Here is a 22,152-nt window from a genome sequence, read left to right on the forward strand (position 1 = left end):
CATACTTCTTGGTACTTACTGATTGTTTTCTTCAGCTAGTAACAGCACTACCTTGTTTACTGGTCACGTGCCTCCATCTTGATTCTATTTAATCTGTACCAGAATTAGGGTATCGGGTTTTTCTATTCCATATTCCCGGAACAATAATCAGCACCCACACTAACTTTTAAAAACATGTCGTTATGACTAGAATTTTGTAAAAAACATTATTTAATTATAACGTATTCTAAGAACTGTGCCGTGCCGGTGACCGGGTACTACTACTACGTCACAGTCGATGTCACCGCAAACGCATAATATTAATTTATGCGTATTATAGTGTTTATAGTATTTTCCCAAACACTACCCGAGTAGAAGGCGCCCGCGGCCGCGGCCTGAGTCGGCGCGGCGAACGTTTTATTAAGGCGCGCGACAGGCTGCGCGCGCAGTCGTACGCGTCGCGTCCAGTGGCTAGTGTCGCCAGTGTCCGCAGTGTCGCCAGCGTCGCGAGACATAGCGGTCGGCCGCTACGTGCGCGCATGCAACCTCCGCGGTACCGCGCGCCAACTCGTGACAGTTTGAACTTTTAAAACACAGTGATGAAGGGCCAATGCAAACGGTTTGTGAGCCACAAGGGCAAGGCGTACGACATGCATCCCGGCAAGAACAAGAAAGTAGACGAGGATGAGAATATTGGATTCTTTGCGCTGGTGAGTTTATTTTTAAATAGTTAGTAAAAATTGTCGAGTCAACATTCAAGTGATTTTTTGTGTAACTTTTTCAGTAAAGTGTCGGAAAATTATTGTTGATGTGTCTTTTGAGTCGTTATAGGTAACTGTACTTGCCTAGATACTTAAGCAAAAAAAAAAGAAAATTAAAAAGTGCGGGTAACTGCAAAAAATTGTTTGTGGTCTAATTATCCTTTAGTGTTTGATATTTTTTTAATATTAAAAACTAATAGAAATTTTGGAAAAATGGTACTTTCTGTCTCTAAAAATTGGGAAAAGTTTGTAGGTAAGTACATTTGAAACTTTATAACAACTAGGTATTAATTTGTCGCCCAAAAATCATTGAAATACCCTCGAAATGTAATATTTGTATAGACGACGATTCATTTACTTTGAACATTTTTAGCAAACATTTAACTAAATTATTTACATTACAAACACAATAAAAATTGTTTTAGTGTACCTATCTGAAAGTTACATTAATTACATGAGACTAATAATGTTTTTGATATCACCATTTTAAATATTAAATTCAACACGCGTCGTTTATAGTAAATTAGAAAATAATTGGCCGATCGCATCGCATCACCGGTAGTTATGTTTTCCGGCGAATATTTATATTGTTGATGTACTTGTACCTACTACTCGTAATAATGAAAGTAGCTAACTATTTGAAAGAACATAGTTTGGCTGCAATTTATGATTAGTTTTGTGGTCGAGTCTAATTTATAATCACTACAATATACGGAGAGTAATGTAGGGACATTATGTGCGATTGTGTCGGTACAACGTGCACAGTATCCATAAATTCAACACTGAAATTATTGCTAAGAACTAATATGTTCATACTTAGTGAAAAAAAATCTATTTACTTACTTACCTCACTTTTTAATGCTGCAATCAAAAGCATCCCCCTTAGTCCTTCTCGCCTCTGGTGCGTTTACTTGCGACTCTGGTGATATTGTCGGTCCACCTAGTGCTAATGGTCCGCGGTTGCCATTCGATTTCCTTTCTTTCCCAGCGGCCATCAGTCCTTCGAGCAACGTGGCCTGCCCATTGCCACTTCGTTTTGCAGATTTTAAGAGCCATGTCTTTGAATTTCTGGTTCTTTGGCGAATTTCTTATTTTGTATCTCTATCGCGCGGTGGGCCACTCTGAGTAAACCTCTTTCTCTAAGGCCAGAAGTTAGGGTTTGAATGAACCATAAACTCCCTATAACATAACATCGATGTTATACCTTATAACTAGTTCCACAAAAATTGTTCACCACGTGCTAACAAAATACGACATTACGACTTTATTCCAATTTTAAAAAAAACTAAAAATAGGGAAACGCCTTCAATTTTTATAACCGCTTCAATTTTTTTAAGTCAAGTAAATTTCCTAAAACATTAATCCAAATCTGAAAAATACTATGCTGAAAACCGCATCAAAATCGGTTCAGCCAAACGCGAGATAATTGCGCACAAACACACAGGTCAAACAAAAAAGCCCATTTAAATTCGGTTAAATTATAATTTTAGCTAAAATAACAATTAAATTGTGACAAAAATAATAAAGTTACCAGAAGTCTCATTATTTACATCACACTGTAACAAAAAACTAAATTAAATTTATCTAATTAACGACGAACTTTTGTTGTTTTTATAATTTCCGAAATAATATTTACGTGCCGTCGGCTGTCGAATTGTTGATTATACTGTATTCTATCTTCAATCAAATGCTGACTGAATCAAACCTATAATTTGCTCGTCGCGAGTTCACTGTCGGACTGTTTTTAATAATCAGTTTCGTAGTATTTCGATAGTAGTAGCCTATCAGATATTTTTTCTGCCCCAAGTTACTTGTGGTCGTCACAATATTATGTCTTCCCCCATCCTCGCCTATCAGACGTCATCACATCACATCACAAACTCCTTTCTCTTTACATATTATTCCTCACACAATCTTGCTTTTCATTGATCCATAAAAACTCTTGAGGACACATTAAGAAATTGTCAGTTATGATGATGCTACTGCCTTCTAAATGAAATTAATTAATTTCTGCATTCGTTGGATACGAAGAGTTGCAAGATCATGCTCAGTGACCTGCTATTACAGATGAAAAATCGATGTAGACTTAATACGAGTTTGCTTTACGTTGAAAGAATAAAAAGTGAGCGCGTTCGGCCTTCAGATTGACCGGTGCGAATAAATCAACCAATCAGAGTACCGAACGCAGTCTCGTTTCGATTTCATTAACCGTAAAACAAACTCGTACTACGCCTTCAGCTATAGACGAACACTGGCTGATGTTGCTGATGATGATTACTGTGGCTAGAAAGTTTACCGTTGACTTCACAATGTTAGATAGCTTTATTAGAATACCTAGTAAATGCTAGTCTAGTGTCAGGTCATTGTCCAGGTAACTAGCTGTCGGTTTGCGGTCGCCTGCTGAATGCTGCACGTCTTTTTTATGGTATAAGCCGATAAACGAGTAGACGGATCACCTGATGGTAGGTAAGCAATCGTCGCCTCTCATAGATACCCGAAACACCAGAGGCATTACAAGTGTCTTGCCGGCCTTTTCGGGGTTAGGTTTTTAAGGGTTGTTGAAGAATCGGGAATTAGGAAGATTTTGTAGGGCAGTAATTGGGCCTTCGGTTACCTTCCTCCCACAACGCAAGCGTTGTTTCACGTCGGTTTTCTGCTCGGCCGTGGTATCATCATCTATCTACTGTAGATCCTGGCTTACAGGAGTTGCAGCAGTGTGGGAGGTTGGGGCGGACATGTCCCATTAAAAAAAAAGGTCGTGGTATCACTCCGGTCGAGCCGAAGCATGGCTCTCCCACACTTAAATCTTGTGTGGCTAAGTAATGAACTCTGTCTGAGGTTACCAGTTTACTGTGCTATTGTCTCAGTGGTTACAAGCACTGAGCGCGGAGCTCAAGGACCTGGGTTGGTCGCGGTATATTTACTAGTTAGGTATTGATAGTTACAACGATTTTGTAAGTCTATAAGGAAAAATATTAAATAAATGTCTGCGTGTTGATCATGTGTTTGTTACGCTTTCTTGCGTGAACCACTGGACCGATTGCCATATTTTTTGGCTCAGAGGTGTGTTGTGATGTCAGATAGGTCTTGTTATCCTGGATGCTATTGCTAGCTGGTCCTTAGCCCTTAGCACATTCTTCTAAGAGGTGTCGCAAATGTACATCGGTGGCAGTTATCGCTCACCATTAGGTTTCGGGTGATCCGTCAACTCCTTTGACTCCATACCTTAAAAAAAGACATTGAGCAATTTTGGAGTTGATTACAGGCTATCTGAAGTACCTAATTTTGGTTTTGAAAAGAGTTAAAACCCTACAACAGTGTCTGTTAATTTTCTGGTACAATACCAACGGTATTTCCATCAACAGTCGACATAATACTTTCACTATTTTATCTAAACTAAACAAATATACATAAATATACATACAACGCCGGCGACTGGTTTGGCGGTACTTTTTGTTCATTCATATACGCAACGAAATGTTAATTGTTGTATTTTCCTCAAGCCTTTTTCCACCTAGGTTGGGATAGGCCCTGAGTAAGCCAGTATTATAGTGTCTAAGTTTTTATCTCCACCATTTTAAACTGCGATCTTAAACCTAAGTGTGGATATTATCGGGAGCGGTGAACAACTTAACCGGTATACCGGGGCTTCAGCCCAAATCAGGAGTAGGAGGGAGATTCTTAAAAAAAACTTTTATTTAACAAATCATTAATCTTCCGATCCGTTTCCAATTCCGTGGTAGCTTATTATCATCCTTATTTGTATTGGATTGGTTGAGAGCGGTGACAGAGACAGCAGATTGTAATACATACTCGTATAAATCAAATTATGTGTTTCATTCTGCAGAATTCCTAACTTTTGGTTGAGGATAATGACGCCATTAACTTTTTGTGACCTTTTTTGAAGAATCACTCTCTACTACTCCAGGCTGGACTGTGGCATTATATTCTTGAAGCATTCATTATCACCACAGAATAGGGAATTAGTACCCTTAAACGGGGTGAATCGATACTATGAAGAAGTTCCCAATGCCTATTCACCCCTCTTCTATTTCGTGTTCACCTCTCGATCCCTATTCATCCTGTTTTACCAGGCTATCACATAAAACGAAGGTACGATTAATTCTTAAAACTTGATGCCATTACGCATAGCAACAAAAAGTGTAATAACTCCAGTACCTCGTCTACATGACCCAGTGGTGCACATTGCAAGTCCCGGCACGTACTACCTACACTGATTAGCTCGGTGCTGAGATGTAGTACTTTATTCTAAGCAGGATCTTCATTAAACATACATTCAAATAAGTTTTTTTTAAAAACTTCGGTTCAATCCGGATTTTTGTCACTTGACTGACAAAGTATTGCACTTCGTATCTTTTCTACTGAGTGTTACCTGAGGCATCCCTCTTCCCAATCTCCGATTCCCCAACAACCCTTAAATTCCTAACTCCCAAAAGGCCGGCAACGTACTTGTAACGTCTCTGGTGTTTCGGGTGTCTAAGGACGGCGGCGATTGCTTACTATCAGGTGATACGTATATGTATATGGTACGATACGTATATGGTATAAGCCACTAGGCTTATCTACGTATCTAAGTAAAACCTAGAGGGCAGTGGAGAGTTACAAACATTAAAGCAGTGTCGCTTTGTTGGTACGATTCAGTTACTCATGGCATTGTGTGAGTGAGGCTTCTATCAAATGCTAAAGTTCTATTGTACAAGTCTTTTATTCTCACAGCACCATCAATGCATCAAGTTCTTTCATTGAATTTTCATCTTTATCCCACACAAGAATAAAGTCCAATAAAACATTGCCAGTTTAAGCTATCTTTGTTTCATCTAGTTTGAGCACCTCATCTATCTGGTCTCTGAGTGTGTCATTTAACGGTGTAGCAGCTAAGCTAATAATTGGCCCGTAGTTTACTGAGCCAGCTGACTGCTTTCACACGCGCGCCGCCATCTTAATATATTATGACGTCATTGCTGTGCTACTAGCTCCGTTGTCTCAGGCCACTGCCTCGCCTCTAAGTGGTACACCGAGATGTTTGTCAAAGCCCGGCAACGTAGTTGTAACTCCTCTGGTGTTGCGGGTGTCTATGGACGGCGCTGATTACTTACCATCAGATGATCCTGTTATAGATTTTAACTATAAGTAACATGCAAGTTTACTCGATTCACATCAACAGCCTATAAGTGTCCACTGCTGACCAAAAGCCTCTTCCCACATGGAGAAGGTTTGAGCATTAATCACCACGCTTGCTCAATGCAGGTTGGCGATTTCAAACTTATAATTAGAAATCATAAGTCCAGGTTTCCTCACGATGTTTTCCTTCACCGTTTGTCAGTGGTGTCTAAATAATCTTAGAAGGTACATATAAATTGGAAAAAGTCACATTGATACTTGCTGTTGGTAGGTTTCGAACCTGCACTCTCATGCATGAGAGCGGGCGTTTTATACCTCCCGGACCAATACGACATTCACGTGTTTATAAGTTATGAAGTAATTGGTATCTAATATAAAACCTAGTTTATGTTTGTTTGTTTAAAACATACATACAGTTTGTCATTGTAATATATGAATGGCAGAAAGCATGAGACTCGATCCGATCGTCAATTAGAGAAATAATGAATTATACATTGTCCGACTTTTAATTGCCCATTCAACGAATATGACAGTTTCTTTTCATTTAATACTTATACTTTATGTTCTTACTAGCGACCCGCCCCAGCTTCGCATGGGTGCAATGGTGATATATTATACATGTATTATACATATAAACCTTCCTCTTGAATAACTCTATCTATTAAAAAACCGCATCAATATCTGTTGCGTAGTTTTAAAGATTTAGGCATACAAAGGGACATAGGGACAGAGAAAGCGACTTTGTTTTATACTATGTATGCAAGAAAGTTTTTGAGAATATTTACATAAATATATAATATTAGTTTAATGTTGCGACCAAACTAATGACGCGACCACGTAACGAACCTGGGAATTTCCGTCTATTACGAGACTAATCCACGGAATCTCGGAATATTTCTAAACTTTCCACATGTTTGTATGAATGCGGGATTATATTTTATTTTCTTTTGTCATAACTAGCTTCACATTCGGAATATTCTCATGTCGCACATTTACAAACATACAAGTTCACATACACGTCACACGCAGACCCGGAACAGTTATAGTTTACACAAACACTTGCTCCGTGAGGGAGTTACCGCCTCTATTCTTCCCGAGGGTGTCGTATACCCGACTAATGGACTACATTTTATAGGCGCCCGGCAGCGCTCGCTGATAAACCTGAACCTTTTATACTGCGACCCCTAAAACAATTTATTTTATTCCCTCTAATAATAAACATCTTCTGATTTATTTCTTTGCAGGATCCAAGACAGTCATTCATGTCCCTGGGACGTTGGACTTCAGTGTTCCGGTGTTTGCATGGTAGTATCTACTGTAGATCCTGGTGTATTCTGGAGCAGGTCACCGGAGTGGTATTAGTGATTTAAAAATTGCACACCACCTAGTCTTTTATCCCCAGAAAGCTAGGCGGCTTATAAGGTTTCGTCTCGTCATCAAAAAAAAAAAAGATCCTGGTATATAGGGGTTGCAGCGGATTTCGGAGATTGTGGCGGGGTTGTCACATACAAAAACCCTCTTTATGTACATATGACCACTGGTGATGTAGTCAGAAGGAGTGATAGCTAGCACGTTGGTCATCTACCCGACACGTGCCGCGACCTACCTACATCTACATACCTTTAGCACGTAACCACATAAAACTTCACTGAGTTCGCGTAATAAATGACATAACGCAATAAAACAATTCTCAGATCCATTCAATTAATTCTCAAACACTTAGTAACTACATACCATACACGTGTAGTTTTCTATGTTTTCATTTCGTCTTCCCGCAGCGAGAAACTGTAACTAGGTGAAACTCTTATACATTTGTGTGGGAGAGCCATGCTTCCGCACTGCTGGGCCGGCTCCACCGGAGTGATACCACGGCCGAGCAGAAAACTGGCTTGAAACAACGCTTGCGTTATGTGAGTGAGGCTACCGGAGGCCTAATTACACACAGGAGCACATTATGGCACGTAATGCCGTTATAAAATGTTTCCCTTTCCCCATTTTTTTAGAAGTCTCATTTAATAGGTGGTGAGCCTGTTGCCATATTTCCATACATTGCAACCACTAGACCAACGATGCTTTCCCCTTGGCGATACGGGACACATGACAGAAGTCGCACATAGACGATCGACGAATTAATCAACAACGTCATAAATGGATCAAACATGGGTAGACAATCCCAACGAACAAAACAGTCCGCCGGGCAGAAAGCCCGCCAGCCACGATCACCGCCTGGTCGGAGGATACTGCTTTTCTTAGGGAACTTTACTCTCTGTTCCCTAAACTCCCCCTTCCCAAACACTAAAGGCGATATAGTAAAGCCTAAAAAGCTAAATAAGTATTGTAGCAGGTGTCACATTCTTGCGTAGTACTTGCTAGAACATTAGATAGAGCGCCTCACTCAACCTGAGCGTTTATTTACCCGTATTGTTGTTTTTTGCGCCCGATTTAATTTAACCGAAACATTCATAGTAATTCCGCCATCTATACATATACACAAATACTGTCCGTTTGTCACTATTTATCGCCTTTCACTAAGCACGCGCGCGTTTTGTCACAACCGGGAAGTGAACCGCGACCTCTGGGAATGCCAGATCGTGTTGGATTTTTTTCTTAGAATTGGTTGTGCGAGTGAGAAATAGTAAGGTGTTTGGTCAACAATACGTATTAATTTAGTGCCACGGTCAAAGCAACGGGAACAAGAGCCGGTTGGCTCAGTTAAAATAATAACTGAACTAGGAAACTTCTATTTCAATGTCCGTCTTGTAGATTATTTTAAAACATTACACACGTATTTTTAATTTTCTTACGGAAACAAATACTTTCGAAGATATATCGATTTGAAATATCGCGTAACGTCATTTCTAGATACATTTTATACGTAGAAATGACGTATTTGTAATCTTATTAATATATTTTTTTTCATTACGTAACTGACGGACTAAATAGATTTTTAATTTTATGCATATATAATTATATATAGTTGCTGCTCTATATAGGTCTGGCTCTCTCGCCTCACCAAAAGCGAGAGAAGTCATTGGATGATTTTGTCTAGAGAGTGGAGCTTTTTGCCATACACCGTATGCAGTTTCGGAACCAGAAGGCTAGTACCGTCTAGCAAAGGCACTAGTAACTCCTCTAGTGTTGCGGGTATCCATGACAGCGCTAATTGCTTACCATCAGGTGATCCGTCTGCTCGTTTACCGACCTATGCCAAACATTATCATCACGACGTTACAATGAGGCGCCAGACAGACACTATTTATGTACTCACGTGTACAAACCTCAACTTTAAGTAAAGTACGACACAACAATAAGTGATAAACATCATCAACATGATACATATTTAACGAGTTAATGATTCATTAACTAATTAAATAATTAACGGCAGCTGATGTCATTGCTGACAGATGTTTCATCACCTTAATTTGTTAGAAAAAATTGATGTTTCAAGGCCGAAGTCTGCAACGTGGTTGTAAACTGCTGGAGTTTCGAGTGTCTATTGGCGGTGCTGATTGCTTGCCATCAGGGATTCAGGGTGATCCTATCGTATAAAATTCTGAGTTGATGGATAGCATGTTATCTTCCTGTCGCTACCCCAAGTTCCTTGCCAGGTCAGCGCAATATAATTGTTATGGGGATATAGAGCGACGGATCACCTGATGGTAAGCAATCGCCGCCGCACATGGATACCCGAAACACTAGAAGCGTTACAAGTGCGTTGCTGGCCTTTTAGGGGTTAGGAATTTAAGTATTTTTGGGGATTGGGGAGGGGAGAATTAGGGTATTTTGTTCTTCCATCCACCCGCAAGAGATTATGGCAAACCCCTGTTATTGAGATGTGTATACATAATATGTAGAATTAAAGTAAAATATATATTTTTTTTTGTTTTAACTAATTACTATCAAATATAAATAAATAAATAAAATAACGAGGCATGTAATGCAGTTGGTCACACGTACTGTATCCATTGTTTTAGAATAAAAACTAATAATAAACTAATATACCACGGTTCACTAGTAAATAAATAAATAACTCTTTTTTAAATTAATAGGTAGATAGGTACATGTGAGGAATAAATCAAACGATATATAGTTTGTTTATCTCCATATAACTACTGGCTTTCCCCGCGGTTTGGTCCGATGTGTAAACAAGTCATACATCAAACATAATTTCTATGTTAAACGGTTTTAATGAGCTCTATTCTAGCTTAATAATAACTATCGTGAGACATACTAAATTAACTAAACAATCACGGTTTACTCACGTACATTAATGGAGAAAAGCTACTACTAGTTTCGAGTCACAGAGGGACTCTTTATCATAAGTAGTGTAATGAAGCCTCTACTCTACCAATCAAGCCCTTCCGTTTGATATCCATAATGGAGGTAGTTGTGGAAACAATTACATTATATTGTATGATCATCCAGATTAAGAGTATACCAAATATCAGATCGATCTGTCGTCAGAAAGGGGGTGACATTGCAATTACTTTTGACTCAAGCAAACTAAATATAACAGTTTAATAAAAAAGTAGTACTTAGTGACAGTCATTGGGAGAGGGATACGTGTCATTTTTGGGGGGAGGGGATATCATCCAGTGACTTCTCCCGCCTTGGGCGAGGTGAGAGGGAGTGTCACTCTTACTGACTAAACACCATCCCGTTCCTACTCCTGCTCTTCGAGCCGGAGCCGAGTGGACGTCTTATTTCTGAAAAAAAAAACAATAACAACACATTACCCAACTTAAACATCGAACCTTGGACTCGGAAGTTATTTTTATCATTTTTTCTTATTTCTTACATTTTAATTAGAGTTACTCATTATGTGTAAAAACAATCTGACAATATCTGTTTGAAACCAAAACTGCGTTAAACAAATAAATACGGAAGTATATACTATAATGACTTAATTAGTAGTTCCCATCGTAATAAAAACACTTATAAATAATTGTATATTCTCTAGTCACTAGTTCACTTACAGACAAATAAGGGCCGAGCCTATTGTCATACACATTCATATTTGTTCGGATGTTTGTCCGTCAATAACGCTGAAACTACTGAACGGATTTTGATAAAATTTTGTATACTACTTTTTAAAAGGCCGGCAACGCACCTGCGACTCTTATCGCTTACCATCAAGTGACCCGTACTCACGTTTGCTTCCTACTCCATAAAAACAGATGGAAAACAATTGAAGCACGCAGCGCTTCGCATCAAGCTTCCTTGTGCGAACTGCTAGGGAGTGGACAGTCTGTGTTTCCTGATGGGTATACTCTGGGTGTCTTCAAAGCCCGAGTGAATAGGTTGCTTATGGGCAGACGTGCTCCATCGTAGGCCGCATCATCACTTACCATCAGGCGAGATAGCGGCCAAACGTCGACCCATTAAATGTAAAAAAAGTACCTGAAATATGTATAAATAGAACTATCTAACATACAAATAGTTGAAATTGTACATAAACAGGCTGTAATGATGATGGCGGGTAACACTACAATGATTTAGACAAACAAATCATTCATGCGCATTGCGGTCATCAACACATGACGTCACACACCTAAACGGATATATCTCCTAAACTACTGCACCTATATCCGTGAAACTCACTTCATATTATAGCTCATTCATCCACCTATATTTGCATAGAAGGTTTCATAGAAATCGGTTCAGTAGTTTTGGCATAAAATATAGTTTAACAATTTTGCGGTGTGCAAGGTCGCAGTGAGGCCTTAGAGCGACCTCCGTGACCTCTCTATGTTTGCACAGAGTGGAGGCTGGTGGCGAGTGACTGGGTTCCTGGGTACTGAACTGTAGTGTTTGTCTGTTTGTGTGTTTGTATACATGTGGCATTATGGTCGATACTACCGGAACTCGTGGTCAAGTGGCCAATATCCGATCAAGGCGAAGTGCTGTCAATTAAGTTCACAAAGATTGGGTTAACATTCGCCATGTGGTGACAGTGGTGTCGGTAAGGGCTCCGGCTCGAAAAGCGGGAGGAGGAACGGAGTAGTGTTTAGTTAGTAAGAGTCTGACACTCCCTCTCGTCTCGCCCAAGGCCGAAGACTTGATGATTTCCTTCTTTAAAAAAGGATAGAAGACATTGCTATTATTCCTTTTCCCGTGGGCTCCGTTCGTGTCGTAAGAGTTGATTAAGGAACAAACCGTTTTAATTGGGACCTTCTCCAACCCTTGCAGTGGACTGTCACTTGCTGTTGATGATGATGATAATAGGTGTGCTTTAGAGTGGAGACCGCGTCTAGGCAAACGTGAAAAGCGCCTTGCAGCTACTGGTTGAGTGACGATATCCGCAAGGTGGCTGGTAGTGATTGGATTCAAAGAGCTGAAGAACGAGTTTAGTGGCGGGATATGGGAGTGACTTATTGAGGATAGGAACTGACCGACATGATGCTATGAACAAGTTAATGCAACATGTGTCTTCTTGTTCCCTAGCAGAGGAAGTGAACTAACTCAATAGTTAAACAAAGATTTCTTCAAACTCGATGATGAAGGTGACAGTGGAAACTACTGCAGACTACAGTTTTAGGAAATTATTCAATGTCATGGATACCAGTATCGGTTCCAGTTATACATCTAACTTCAATATTTAACTTTGTATATGAAACTCGTTCTATTCTGAGCAAACATTTAAATTATAAACTAGTCATTAGTCATATTACCGACTCAAATATAATATAATAATAATACATATGTGTATAATAAATATATGTGTACATCTTAATGTTATTATAATTGATTTTTTCTATTCTATATCATATATAAATGATATAATATGATTACTACAGCAGTGTGCGTCCCAGGTAGTGTGTCGCATCGATGTGTGCGTATAAACTTAGTGTTACATAATATTTTGACATGATATTGACGGTTTTTGTGCGAAATTATTTGCAGAGGCGTCCGTAATATAATGGATCATATAATTAGTTTTTTGTTTCAAATACTTTAGTGGTGAGTTCTTTGAAGAGAGCTGGTTTGGCTATACGAGTATTATCGTAGACGGTAGAAATTAAATTCAGATCTTAATCCAAAATTTGGATTATTCTTTGCCACATGTATGGTATTTCCTGTAGGCCTGATAGGTATACTTAACCTGGGTGTCTTCAAGGCCCGAGTGAATAGGTTGCTTATGGGCAGACGTGCTCCATTAACTTCCAATTAGGTATTTGATTTAACCCAAACTAACAAACGCGGCAAGCTAAATAAAACCGTTTAAAAAAGTTGTTGTCCAAAACCTAGATCGATTCAGACATTTTGCATTAAAATAAGTTATTAATTTCTGCTATTATTGAGCTAAAGGAGTTTTATCAACTCCTTTGGTCCATTATTGAGTGTACGCAAACGGAACTGTGTTCTGGAAAAAATATCGTATTAGTTACGAGGAAGCGAAATATTGTACCTCCCGCCCGGGAGCCCATTGTGTTGCAGTAATTGGTTGCAGCTTTTTCACAAAAAATTGGGGAAAAAATGGGCTTTGCAGACATTTTACAGACAGATTTATATTTATTTTGTAACTTTATACATAACTAGCTGTGTCCAGTGGCTTTACCTGCATTTGCGTGGGATAAAAAGTATCGTGTGTTATTTTCAGACCATAATCTAATCTGTTTCAAATTTCATCCCGATCCCTTCAGCCGTTTTGACGTGATTGAGTAACAAACATACACACAAACTTTCGCATTTATAATACTACTAGCTACTTCCGCGCTATTTTACCAGCTCTGCTTGGCTCCTATTGGTCATAGCGTGATGTTTTATAGCCTATAGCCTTCCTCGATAAATGCACTACTCAACACAAAAAGAATTATTCAAATCGAACCAGTAGTTCCGGAGATTAGCGCGTTTAAACAAACAAACTCTCCAGCTTTATAATATTAGTATAGTATAGATAGTTAGAAAAAAATACCAAATACAAAGATACAGGTATTATTCTGTGTGGTTACCTAGATCTAGTACATCCAGCATGTCCTAGTACTCAAATAAAGGCAATAACCGTAGCAAGAATCCCGCCTTACAATAGCCCTTTGCATACATACATACATACATACATACACATATACACGCGGTACATGAATCATTGAACTGGTTGCGCGCGCGCCTTGAACTTGGCCGACACCGCCGCCGAGGCCGGCCGAAGTGTGCCGACGTTGCACGAAGTACGATGGACTATCAATCATTCATGTTGTATGGAGCTTTTTGTGATCCAAGCTTTGCTGCTATAGTGTCTTGTCAAAGGTTACATTTTTGCATACATTTATAAACGAGCCATGGTTTCTGGATCGATCTAGGATCAGAGATAAACTCCATATAATTATATAAAAACGTCACGTTTTTTTTATCCCCGAAGGGGTAGGCAGAGGTGCACATTAAGGCACGTAATGCCGCTGTAAATTGTACACCGACTTTTCACAATTTGTTTTGTATGTCCCATGTAATACGGGGTGAGTCTATTGCCATATACCGGGCACTATTCCAGACTCCGTGCTACTACTAAGAAATTTTCTTTGTCTACCCCTACGGGGATAAAAGGCGTAAAGTTGTGACGTTGTTGTTTTATAACTAGGATAAATGTTAAAAAAATCGACTATCGACCTTCTCTAGTCGGAAGCGACCTGCATCTCATTATATGTATACATACATACATACATACAGTGCTGTAAGTATTTACATACATGCATGTAAGTACTGCACTTATACAGGTTCCTAGCCTGACCGCGGGAGTGAGACGGCGATACATTACTGCAATAATTGTAGAGCGCTGTCCCTCTCTGATCGATGCAGTCCACAACTTGCTCGATGAGTGCCTAGGTATTGTCTTTATAGGGTTTGTTATTATTGCGACCTTATTGAGTGCAGGGGGTAAGCAGAGCTTGAATTTACAAGGGCTGCGGACTACCTAGCGGGTTTACCGGGGCTCCGGCTCGACAAGCAGGAGTAGGAACGGGGTGGTGTTTAGTCAGTAAGAGTCTCACACTCCCTCTCGCCTCGCCCTGGCGAGAGAAGTCATTGAATGATTGTCACCCCTTAAAAAAGTGTCATAGAATTTTATTAACATGAAAATTTGGCGTTTCATTAATTTATAATTACGTCACACCGCCGTCTATCCTTCGAGACGGTTTAAAAGACGAGAGGTATCTATTAATTAATCACCGCAGTAAAAATAATCTTATATTTTTACACGTCATATTCAAATAGCAAAATGTCGCATCGACTCGCGAAAAACAAATGAATAATATTCCAAGGAATTAAGATATGAACTTAATGAGCGAATTCCTTCTTAAAAGGCCAGCAACGCACCTATAACACGTCTGGTTTTGCGGGTGTCCATAGGCGGCGTTGATCGCTTAACATCAGGTGACCCGTATGCTTGTTTGCCTCCTATTCCATCAAAAAAACTGATTTGAAGTTCGGGAGCAAGATGCTTGATGTTAATTTCATTATAATATAAATAATAAAAATGTTTATTGAATTCAAAGAGGCATTTACAATCAAACATTTACAGAGCACACAAAGTAATACATGGAGTTGTACAAAAATATAGCTTCTAAAACATTCTAATAACTTCCAAAACGTAAAATCTTAAATGCAAACATTTGTATGAACTCTGGTACCCAAGAGAAAGATTACACTCGTGTTATGTGTACCAGCAATACTATCATTGTTCCAATCACCAGCTAGTCTGGTACGTCACTACATCGCGTCATATTTTTTGCCCACATAACGCGGGCGACTGAGCGGTGGGCACAAAAAATTAAACGCAGCTATTTATCTTGTATCTTCTTCACAGTAACGTTTCTACTTATATAATATATAAAAATAAAAACTATGTATAAGTACATACATAGCTTCCATCTGTTTTTTAGTTGTGATAGAAATAGTTTATACGTGTCCCATTACTTTCTTGGTCGCTGACGTATCATCACATTTTATCTTCAGTTTCCGGATCAGGCAAAACCCTATCATTAGTGATTCATTCCACGTATTTAGAGAGTATCGTTTTTGTATGGTATAAGCCGGTAAACGAGCAGACTGATCACCCGATGGTAAGCAATCTGCGCCGTCCATGGACACCCACCCGCAACACTAGAGGAGATACAAGAAGTGTGTTTCAAGTGTCCATGGGCGGCGGCGATTGCTTACCATCAGGTGATCCGTCTGCTCGTTTATGCCATAAAAAAGAATGATTCCTATCGAAGCATAGATATCGCGATACGTCTAATGGTTTACCGGTTTATACCATCGAAAAAATCTAACGAAATTCTGTTCTTATAGGCGGATGAGGAAAAAAAACTATGTTTATAGTTATTTACTAGATACATACCTATTTGGGTATTTTTTCATTATGGAAATAGTCATTAAGCAATCTAGAACTTGATGTTTTTATTGATTTACCTATTAATATGGCGCCGCATATAATTGATATCGTTGGAATGTGTCTGATCCGGAGCTGCGGACTACCTAGCGGGTTTACCGGGGCTCCGGCTAGGAAAGCAGGAGTAGGAACGGGGTGGTTTTTAGTCAGTAAGAGTCTGACACTTCCTCTCGCCTCGCCCAGGGCGGGAGAAGTCATTGGATGATTTTTCCCCCTTAAAAAAATGTATCTGATTAAATAGATGCAACTATGATCTTCCCGCCCCTATCCCAAGTTACTTGCGGTCGGCACAGTATGTCTTCTCCCATCCTCCCCTATCAGACGTCATCACATCACAAACCCCTTTCTCTTACATATCGTTCCTCACACAATCTACATATACACATTTTTTTATAATAACAAAACACAATCCGATTCGGTTCAGCCGTTCTTGAGTAACGCGCTTAAAAACATATTAAATCTTGATGATTCATGTTTGGTAATAATTGTGGAAAAACAAATCACCAATTAATAGTCCGTAACTAATTTAAACACCAATTTCCCCAAAAAACCGCAGCTAGGAATAAAACCCCGAGCCCCGCGGTCGACAGTCATCGACCAGAGACCAGAGACCACTGAACTCTGCAATAAAAGTAAAAGTATTGCCAATTAATTACAAATTGGCTTCCGTCTTAGGTTCGTCTGTTTGGACGCGCGTATCTCCGGAACTACTGGTTCGAATTGAATAAATATGTTTGTGTTGGATAGTCCATTTATTAAGTAGATATAGATAGCTAATTTCTAAGACATTTACTAAGGTTACCGGACGCCCAATCCTCCCCATGCCCCATCCCCAAAAGGCCATCATTGCGCTTGTATCTCCTCTTGTGTTGCGGGTGTCCATGGGCGACGATGATTGCTTACCATCAGGTGATCGATTACCGATCTATACAATAAGAAAACTTAATGAAAGGCTTTTGTATCCTTCCGCGAAACTGCAGAGCAATGGAAATCCCCTGCAACTGGCGAGAAAGAGAGAGGGACTGTCACTTCCTCGTGCTGTCTCTCTCTTACTTATGTATTAATGAATGTGTCATATTGTTTGTATGTGTGTACATGGTTCGGAATGTGGGAAGTAGTGTAAGGAGTAAGCATCTCACCTTGTGTTGTGAATCCCCGGAGATGTTACGCATAGTAAGTGCCATTGGCGGGGATGATGCTGGAGACAAAACCGCAATGATAGTCACAGCCAGCATTTTGTATATGCTTATATTTTAATTATTTCTTTAAATAAGTAATTAATTTCTCTATTATAATTCAATTCAATCGTTGATTATGACGCTTACCAAAACTACCGAAATATCGGAAGAACATTCATTTGACTGACTGTCTCACAGGCCGAGTGGTCGCATGTGCGACTGCCGGACACGGGGTCTCGGGTTCAATTCCGGCGTCAGAATTGCTGAGCTATTCCCGGTTTTTCGAATCTGGAAATATGCCCAATATACGAGTATGGCAATAGGCTCACCCCTATTACATGGGACTTTAACCCAAATGATGAAAAGTTAGTGTTGCATTGTATATAAGCATTACGTGCCGTATTGTGCACCTCTGCCTACCCCTACGGGGATAAAATGCGTGACGATACTTGACTTGATCCAGTCTCACGATTGAAGTAATTCAAAAATAGGTAGCTATTATTAGAACTATGTATTAGTAAACAATAATATGTACACTTCCTCTCACAGTCACACTCCATACATGTAAAATATAATACATATAATTAGCAGGTGACTATGATGCTGTGTGTGTGTCGTCACCGCGTTCTTGTGATCTGACCACACAATGTACATGTTTAAGTAAGTGTTTATTTACTTAATCGATTCGTTGGGATTCCCTCTGTCCCTAGTGTCCGATACTGTTGAGAGAATCGATTTGTATAATTAATTCGTTTGTCATTCGTAACGGTACCGCTTCTGATTGACGTGGGTTACATTCCGTGAAACTCATATTTTGTTGTTTAGTATTTTTTTTTATGGTATAAGCCGGTAAACGAGCAGACGGATCACCTGATAGTCGCCCATGTACACACGAAACACCAAAGGCGTTACAAGTGCGTTGTCAACCTTTTAGGGGTTAGGAATTTAAAGGTTGTTGGGGAATCGCAAGTATACAAGTATACAATACAAAGTATAGTATACATAGTAGTATACAAAGTATACTGGATCGTGTGTGGCTGCCATAACGAAGCATGGCTCTCCCGCAATGACTAAAAACCACCCCGTTCCTACTCCTGCCCTTCGAGCCGGAGCCCCGGTAAACCCGCTAGGTAGTCCACAGGTCACATTACCATAGTCCAAAACCCCGTGTTATGAGTCAATGGTATACAAATAAGAAAAAATAAAAACATGGAACATGATGCGGGCATAGTTTAGTTACTAAACTATTGTCAATGTACGTAATTAACTGTTTTTTTTTTAAAGTCACTGAGTCAGTGAGTCAGTGTCGTGTAATACGGAAGTGTAGCATTCAGTATTCTGACCAAGGAGGTAACGAACTTTGCAATACCTATACTTTGATACTAAAAGCTTATATTGTGGACAAAAAACGTTCGTTTTATACAGAATTAAAGTAAAGTAGTATTTTGTGTTTAAATATGAAGTATTCAACATTAATGTAGGTATTGGTATAATAAGTTTCAGGTTTTTATTACGTAGCGTTTCAGGTTTCAGAATACTTAATATAAAACATATTTTATAAGTGCATTCATCTTAATTTGTTGCGCATTTCAGTTTTTTTATTGGTTTCTTTTCCGTATTTCAGAGATTTTATAAAATTATTTTTATATCATATTATATCGCAGTTTTTATATATATTATTGACGGTTATGACTAAAATTATAAAAACTATATACCTCCTTCTTATTGAAGACGGGTAACACACAGTGGTTTAAACACTCTAGCTAGAAATAGGTCGAATTAGACATGTTTAAAACAATGTTTTATTATTTACTATAACTTAAAACTAAAATAAATTAAGTATATATATTAATTAGGTGTTATTAATGTATAATATTACTACTTATTTAAGTTTTTATAAACCTTTGTAAATAGCAATAATGTTTTATTAACCTAACGTTATTTATTAAATTTATTCTGGAAGGCAGATGCTAATGAATAAAATGAATAATTTATGCATCATCAATAATTATTTTCCTAATTAGGCGTTTAATAGGAAATCACATCGCGTTTTGACTTTGACTTTGAAGAAACATCATTGTTGCAATTCCTGACTAATTAAAGTTTCAATAGATCGTGCTAATTACTGGGTCAAACCTTGACACCGGGCACTCCGCACAAGTTCATTACCATCGCTCGCCACACAGGAACTGAGACATTGCGTGTTTGAACAAAGCACGCAATGTAACTCGTCCAATTATTATCATTAGTCGAAGGTCCCGCCCGCCATTGTTCCAATATGGCGCGCGTTCGATATTCAAATCAGTAATTAGACATGAAAGTGATTTTTTTTTCTTTTTTTGTTTTAAATTACCTAGTTCCTGTTGTAGAACGTGGTTATACTGCCTCGTCCTTGAAGGAGGACAGATGTCCGGCTCCGCGAGTGATGTCGCGCCCTACACTAGTTAATTATTTAGTCATTGATCGATATGTCTCATGGTGACAGATATACTCCTACTATGTGTACGTTAATTATTGTTTTTTGGCCCAATACATAGTTTTTGTCGACGTTTTTGCTGTGCGCGTGTCACAGGTCCTACAAACATAAAAAGGTTTTGATTTACTGAACGGATTAGGAAATAATATAGGTTTTGTAGTACGAGTAACAATTGTACTACTTTACCACATATTTAATATTTGTCTTCTCGAGGACTTGGTCCGATTTTCCGATCAAAGGTTTCAATGCCTAGGGATGTCTGAGTTTCTGTTTTTTTCTAATTCTTGTGCAGCTTTGTTTACAGTGGTTTCAAAATCGAAGCGTACTAACATGGCCATAGATATATATTTTTTCTATACACGTTATAAATATGTATACTCATGTACAATGGTGGTCACATGCGCCTGACCACCTCTGAGTTATGTTTGCTTGTTTGCTGTTATTGCTGGATGCTGGTTTCAAGCAACACAATTTTGAAATGACCATGTGGATCTGTCCTCTACTGTACACAGCATATATTATATAGGTACCTATACATACAGGTAATTCAGTAATTGTAATTCAATGGGAGCAGTGATGCAGAACGATAAATATATGATGGTGTTTGTACGGCGACCGGTCAGCAATGTAAATGGCCATAAATACACTACCTGTATCCCATGTTGTGTGCCTATACTTAGGTCCTAGGTACTGCGACCAGTACCTACTAGTTCTTATTAGTATAAGCTGTGCACCAGTAACTACAAGGACGACTACGTGCACGATAGTAGGGCCTACACTTCCTCCGGAGCAGGTCTAGTTAGGTAAAATTCTCACACTCCCTAGTCTTTCTCCCCAAGAAGCGCCTACACAAGGTTACCACCCGTCATGAAAAAAATAGGGTCTAAATGTGAACTAAAATATTCTTAATTGCACGAATGAACACAAAACTCGGTTTAAAACTCATAAGAATTTGATCGGATTTTAGCTCTTTGCTTTAAGGATCCCAGTTACAATGTGAAAATAGCATCCTACCGATACTGTCTTTAAAAGGCTGGTCACGGTTTAGGTTTACCCTGTCGGGTCTGATTACTTAGTACCTAGTAATGAATAGTGCACATTATTGGAAGTTATATGATACATGATGCTGCATACATTCAGTCTGCAGTACTTAGTTCCCATAACACGCATCTCAATCAAACAATATTATAATACTGTCTAGATCTCGTCGGTGCGGTCGCGGGTTGCTCGCGTGGAGTAATCACTGCGTGGCGAAAGAGCTTTCATTGTTCATTTCCATTCTACAACATTATACTAATTAATTATGCACATTATGTGTGAACGGTATGATACATGATACTTGTTACTAACATTCTGTCTGCAGTACTGAAATCATCCCATGACTTCTCCCGCCATCGCGAATCAGACAATATTGTCAACTCTTCTATGTTCCTACTCTTGCTTTTCTAGCCGATGAGCCCCGGACTAGGTAGCCCGCGCTGGAGTATTCTGTCGCTGCAGTGGTTTCGAAAGATCACTTTCATTGTTCATTTCCATTCTACAACATTATACTAATTATGTTTCATCTATGAGCACTATTGGTTTCACAGAGATCGGGCAGCAGTGGTCTGTGATAGACCTAAACTTTTATAAAATGTGATCTCCAACCCGTTTGGCAAGCGTGGAGATTATTGGAATACCCTCGTGATGTAGACCACCCCCACGGTCCAACAGTGGACTGTCATTACGTGCTGATGATGCGGCCTACGATGGAGCACGTCTGCCCATAAGCAACCTATTCACTCGGGCCTTGAAGACACCCAGGTTATACCCATCAGGAAACACAGACTCCAGCAAGGAGTTCTACTCCTAAGTTGTGTAGTATCGACTGTTAGTTAGTTAGTATTCACTAGCTACTTTCGTGCGGTTTCACTCGCACTGCTCGGTCCCTATTCGTCATAGTGCGATGTTTTAAAGCCTTAAACCTCCTCGATAAATGCACTAGCCAGCACAAAAAGAATTAATGAATTCGGACCGGAGATTAGTGCGTTCAAACAAACAAACAAACTCTTCAGCTTTTTATATTAGTATAGATAATCTCCAACCCGCTTGTCAAACGTGGTGATTATGGATAACTCTCGTGATGTAGATCACCCCCACGGTCCAACAGTGGATTGTCATTACGTGCTGATAATGCGGTCTACGATGGAGCACGTCTGCCCATAAGCAACCTATTCACTCGGGCCTTGAAGACAC

The 22,152-nt window shown here is 39.3% G+C and overlaps 1 protein-coding gene across 2 annotated transcripts in view; it reads left to right on the forward strand.

Moving 5' to 3' along the window:
• Positions 1 to 334: 334 nt before the first annotated feature.
• Positions 335 to 22,152, forward strand: part of LOC118280283 (multidrug resistance protein homolog 49) — a 44,310-nt gene continuing 22,492 nt past the window's right edge. The window contains exon 1 of one of the 2 annotated variants that reach the window (XM_050702252.1): positions 335 to 689. In XM_050702252.1, the coding sequence (XP_050558209.1) occupies positions 579 to 689 (111 nt within the window). In that variant the 5' untranslated portion in view covers positions 335 to 578. The remainder of the gene's footprint in view (positions 690 to 22,152) is intronic. The other variant, XM_050702253.1, reaches the window with a different exon arrangement.

Source organism: Spodoptera frugiperda, chromosome 21, assembly GCF_023101765.2.
Source record: "Spodoptera frugiperda isolate SF20-4 chromosome 21, AGI-APGP_CSIRO_Sfru_2.0, whole genome shotgun sequence".
NCBI lineage: Eukaryota > Metazoa > Arthropoda > Insecta > Lepidoptera > Noctuidae > Spodoptera > Spodoptera frugiperda.